At 43.9% G+C, this 5,910-nt stretch overlaps 1 protein-coding gene across 1 annotated transcript in view; it reads left to right on the top strand.

Annotated features, from left to right (window-relative positions):
- Positions 1–42: 42 nt before the first annotated feature.
- The window catches only part of PLD5 (phospholipase D family member 5), a 457,190-nt gene continuing 451,322 nt past the window's right edge, over positions 43–5,910 (top strand). Inside the window, exon 1 of the mRNA XM_004699951.3 lies at positions 43–231. Within this exon, the coding sequence (XP_004700008.1) occupies positions 43–231 (189 nt within the window). The remainder of the gene's footprint in view (positions 232–5,910) is intronic.

The following is a 5,910-nucleotide window of genomic DNA, read 5'->3' as shown; positions in this document are numbered from 1 at the left end:
CCCGGGTCCTCTCCCCGCCGGCCGCCGCCTGGTCATGTCAGCATGGAGATCCGGCAGCACGAGTGGCTCTCGGCCTCCCCGCACGAGGGCTTCGAACAGATGAGGCTCAAAAGCCGCCCCAGGGAACCCTCGCCCAACCTGACCCGAGTGGGCGCGAACTTCTACAGCAGCGTCAAGCAGCAGGACTACAGCGCCAGCGTCTGGCTCCGGAGGAAAGATAAGCTGGAACACGTAAGAGGGGCTTGCTCGCTCCCGGGGGCCCGGGTCCGGGCACCTGCCGCGCGCCCCGCCCTCCGTGGCGGCGGGTGCCTGCCCCTCGGAGCCCCTGGAGGGTGGGGGGGCGTCCTGTCCAGTCCGGCTTGGGGGCTTTCCCTTCGGCACTTTGTGGCTTTAAATGGCCAGGCTGCGGGGAGGGGTCGGAAAGTCCCTTTCCCAGCAGAGCCTGGCCCACACCCCCAGTCGACCTCCCCACTGCTTCTCCTTTGTGGGGTGTCGGTGCACGGGGTTCGTGTGGTGCCCGCGCGGGGCATGCAAGGTGGAACGGCCACAAGCCTTGCTCGCAGGATTCCCAGTGGTGCGTTTCCCAGGTGTGTTTCCCTCAGGCTAGAAACGAGCAAATTCACGAATCCGTGAAGTTGTCGCTGCTAGCGACCTAACCTGGGTCCGAGGACAAGCCCAGAGTTTTCTGCAGTGTCCCCTGGGATGAGTGGTTGGCGATCCTCTCTCTTGGAGCTACTTGGGAGGAATCTGTGAGTTGCCTGGACAAAGGTGTTAGCGCAGCTGCGGGTCCTGCTCCCGAGATCCAGCAACTCTGGAGGGAGGGAGCTGGTGGGGAAAGATCTCGCTTGCAGTTGACCTCGACTTTCAGAGGCTTTATTGACTTGCCATGCAGAAGGAAAGAAATTCCTCCAAAAAAGGCGTTCGGCGTTCGGGAGGTTTGATGAGAAGTTGAATGTAAAACTGATGAACTCTTCCGTAGACCTTCACCTAATTCACAATAAAAAGTTTTTTGTGTGTGTGTTCTGTAAGACGTTTAGTGGATCTAGAGTTTTATTTATTTATTTTGGATCCCGAGTTTTAAACCTTAATCCAAATGTTAAAGTGAAATTAAGGGAATAGTGCTAGAAGTGTGGCACCACTAGTTAGGGAAAAGATGCTACTTCTTCCCAAGGAGCTGCATAATCGAAATTGAGTCTATTAATGGAATGTGAAGATTACCTGGTATTTGGGTCAGGTAGAGAATTATGATAAAATAGATAAGCGTTAGAGCTCCTGGAACTCAAACACTTATCTCCAACCGCTGCACCAACTTCAGTTTTATCAGCTCTCCAAGAGCTTCCCAGCCTCTGCAGCAACTACAGGCTTCCCTGGAGGGAGAGCCCAATGGGGATGCTTGCCTGTTATCATAGAAAGGAAGGCCCCAGTGCTTTTTTTTTTTCTGAGGGCCTGATCAGTCTAAGGAAGCTGACTTTTGATTTGTTTTGAGGGCCTGATTCAGTTTAGGGAAGCTGAGCTTTGATTTGTTTAACAGGCTCTATGTGGATCCTAGTTAAGACCATCAAAGTTACTGAAGGAGATTTCTAGGATGGCAAGCTGTTTGAAGGGCAACTAAAATTAACAAAATGCACTTCCATACTGTCATTCAAACTCACAGTGATCCTATAGGAATGGGGTAGAACTGCCCCCATGGGTTTCTTAGACCCCAACTCTTTACAGGAGTAGAAAGCCTCGTCTTTCTCCCCAAAGTGGCTGGTAGTTTTGAACTGCTGAGCTTATGGTTCGCAACCCACTGCACCACCAGGACAGCACCTTGAAAAGCAACAGTGCCCACTTTAAGAAAAATTGCTCTAGAATAACTAAAGAGACCTATAGTGTCATTCGTTTTAAAGGAGACAAATGACATCTTCATGTAATTTGGTTCCTGATATTATCTGACTTTAGTACCGGGAAGAATGGTCTAGTGTTAGTATGTTGATAGAATGTATTCCAGTTTCACTCTGAAAGTGTGCTTTAGCTGATCTATTTCCTGTATTCTCTTACTGAAAATCAATAGTGCAGCTTTCTATGACCATGTCTTCTTGAGTCAGAGACAGTACATACATTAGAGGAAGATGCTTTCTCAGTTTTAGACACCTCTCATGTGGATTACAGATCAATGAAAGGGAGAGTTGATTGTTTGAAAGTAATGTGTAAATCTGTGCTCCCACTCAGCTGCTGTGAATGAAAGCATTTATAGTCATTTAGAAATTAATAATTCATTATTTGCTGTTACTTAAATCAACATGGATTTTTTTCTTTGTTTTCTCAACTACGTTTCCTGAGAAATGTAGGTGTGTATTTTATTTCAGTGTTTTCTTCTATGCTTGCTTACAGTTAGAAAGGAGCTTTGCTTTATTGTGTGTGTGTGTGTGATAGGCTCTTATTCCTTTGAAATGTTCATACACTGGCAATTTTAATGCAGTAATGTTTGTGGGAGTGTTATGAAAAAGTTAATTTAGTCTGAAATGTAAATTTTATTGACTTAAGCTCTGAGTGTTTCCAATAGTTTTGTTATCTCCTAATTAAGAATTTGAAATTTAAAAACTCATAACAACTGTAACCTGGTTTATCGTTGCTGCAAAAGCCATGAAAGGTGATGTAGATGTTATTAAAGACAACATTCTAAATATACAAGGGGACTTCAAAAGGTTTGTGGGAAAATTCCATTATCTTTAAATTTCATTTTTCCATGGGCATTTCGAAGCCCTCTCAGATGTGGCATCTCTGACTTGGATGCTGTTGCAACTAGGAAGAATATGTTATATGGAATTCAATTTGTAGTAGTGGAAATCACACTATTGATCTGCCTCATCAAATGGATGATCAGTGTTTATATTGTGTTGAAAAAAGTGAATGAATAATTGTGGTGGAGATCATATACCTGAAAACAGCCTATTCCGTTATTTTGCTGGTGCTTTAAAAGCCAACTTAAGTATTACGGGTTTAAATAAATTATGACTTCAAATGACACCCAGATTCAGTCATCACAATAACAGAATTCCCTGAGATGAAATGTGGCCGCGTATGGACGCCATCCAGACTTTAGAAGCATTGCTTAATCTGAAAGTCAATAATTATGTCAAGTGACAGCTGAAGAATATATTTCCATCCGCTTTCTAAAAGTAGGATAATTTACCTCTCCTTTTCTAATTTAAAGGCCACAGGATGTATCTCCAAATTGGACAAGAGAAAAGTCACATGGATTTCAATACTTTCAGCCATTCTTTAAATTGAATGTTGTCACTGAGAGGCCAACACTTAAGAAAGGCATGTACATGAGTGAATTCTTCCCGTCGTAAATCATGCATAAAAGCTTATAAAGAAGTTGAGTTTGTACCATAAATTCTGCACTTTGAATTCTACTTGGAAATTTCAAGAAACTGTAAAATTGCCTGTTATGCATAGAATATTGTCTTATTAGCTGTAAGTAGTTCTCTTGCCTCTTTGACTCTCCTGTCTGTCTTATAATGTGATTTTTGAAGGCATTAGGCTTGGAAAACAATTGGAAACATTGTTGATAGCCATTGAGGCAGCTAGAATTCAAAGTGATTCGATGTAAAACAGAAACATTGTTCAGTCCTGCACTGTCTTCATGGGGATTGATATGCTTAAGCCCATTGTTGCAGCCACTGTTTATTTTGAGTGCCTTCTAACCTTATCTTCTAGCGCTGTCAGCTATTTTTTTAAGTAGATTGCCAGATCATTCTTAGTATAGAATCTCCACTGACCCTGTCCTCTATGGATGACCCTGCTGGCATTTGAAATGACGGTGCCATATTTTCTAGAATAATAGCAGTACCTTACCTGCCACAGTACAGCAAACTGACACAGATTGTGACTTATCTCCTTAGGATACTGTCTTTACTTAGGTATAATCTAAAAATGAAGGGCATTGTCTAAAACAGTAAAGGATCACCACCAAAGCCAGAATAGTAAGGAACTGCTCCCTTAGTCCCTAATTTACCCCTGTTTGCTCAGCCCTGTGGATAATTTGGGGGGTAATTACTCCATAGGGCTTGACTATCTTCATCATGAAAAGAACCAGGCGTGCTTCACTGTTATAAATTATTTTTGAACTTTTTTAAATGTAGGAATGTTGCAGTCTACGTTGCTCATGACCCTGGTTTTGTGCCCAGTAAGGTTTTGTAGAGCTTTTCTGATGCCTTTTGTAGAGCTAGAGATGCCTTATTTTCGTTTCCTACTCATTCAATTGGCTCTTGTCAAAGAGTTCCTGTAGGAGTAGGCACTCTTATAAGACAGACCTTGATTTTGACTCTGACACTGTCTCTTAACTCTGATCCTGGTTAAAGGACATACAGTCACCAAGATGAAAATCACATTTCTTCTTAAAAGAGTCACAGGATTGTCATGATGAGACAACCCATGTCTCTATTGCAATAGCAAGCAATCCTGAATGCGAGGGGGTCAGTACATCACACTTATCCCTGCGTACTTGTCATCCATGCAAGTTGGCAGGGCACCGTCTTTCCAGTTGCCTGCCTTGATAGACACTCCATCTGGACATAGGTTTTCATGATTGCCAAGACTGCTGTGAAATCGTGCAATGGCTCTTCCTGCTTTTACCCAGGAGCCACATATCCGTTTGATTCTTGCTCGTGGCCAAAGCATGCTTCAGTGGTTAGTTAGAGAATCTAGAAGAAGGAGAAATAGAACATCTACGATTAGTCTTCATGTGGGCTCTCGAAGCACCAAGCACAGCATTTGCCCATACTAAATGCTCAACACACAATAGCTGTAGGTGTCATTGCTGCTTAGGTGCTACCCCGCTGTCTTGCCTGATCTTCCACTTCAGACTACATGTTTGAGTTTAACCTGTCAGCATTATAGACCTGGACCAAGAGTCTGGGTCCTTCCATTGGAAAGACCAGCTCACTGTCCCAGGCCTGTTACACTGATTTTTGTATGGACTCTTCTCCATTTTGTGGTGATCTGACTCTAATATGGACCTCCAAACCCTTGCTTCTTCCCTGCCTGGCCATTCTGAGGCTACTCCTGTTTTTCTGGTTCTCTCCTGACAGCAGAGAGAAGCACCTTGCCCCACCCCTTGCCTTTGCTTTCCTCCAAGTTCAATGCCGGTGATGTAGTGGTTGTGCACTGGCTGCTAACCATGAGGTCAGCAGTTGGAAACCATCCACTGCCCCATGGGAGAAAGATGAGGCTTTCTATTCCTGTAAAGAGTTGCAGTCTTGAACATCCACCAGGGCAGTTCCACCTTGGCCTATGGGGTCTCTGAGTTGGAATTAACTCAATGGGTGTGCATTTGGAGTCTTTGGGTTAGTTCATTTAGTAGGTTACTGTCTCAGGGGACTGAGTTCAGTGCAGATAAGAATACACGTGAGAAAGGTCTAAATTGCTGATTACCTATGTTCTGTCACACGAATGTTAATTAACACAACCAGTAACAATATAGTCAGAAAGAGGGAAACACTTACCCAGAGAAAAGGCGTGGACTTTGAGCATAGGAGAATGCTGCTGTGTGCCAGTTGCTCTAGGCTTTGTAGCGCTTAGTGGGAGGGGTTTAGTCCATAGGTTTCTTAGACAGGTGCATGTCTCTGAGTCGGGCCTGTGGGGTGATGTGGTTAGTCCATATGTTTTCCAGACAAGCATAGGTTCATGATGCTGCCTTGGTGGTGGCATGCTGGCTTGGCTTCCCTTCTTCTGAGGCCACTTGGAATGATGTCTTTCTTTTTTTTTTAATCAATTTATTGGGGCTCATACAATTCATCACAATACATAGATCAATTGTATAAAACACATCTATACATTTGTTGCCCTCATTATTCCCAAAATTCACTTGCCTCATGGGTTCCCGGAATCAACTCATTTTCCTTTTTTTCCCCCTCCCCTTCC

Source organism: Echinops telfairi, unplaced genomic scaffold (genome assembly GCF_000313985.2).
Source record: "Echinops telfairi isolate 266 unplaced genomic scaffold, ASM31398v2 ScPeMD7_7424;HRSCAF=8462, whole genome shotgun sequence".
NCBI lineage: Eukaryota > Metazoa > Chordata > Mammalia > Afrosoricida > Tenrecidae > Echinops > Echinops telfairi.
This window is presented reverse-complemented; position numbering and strand designations above follow the sequence as displayed.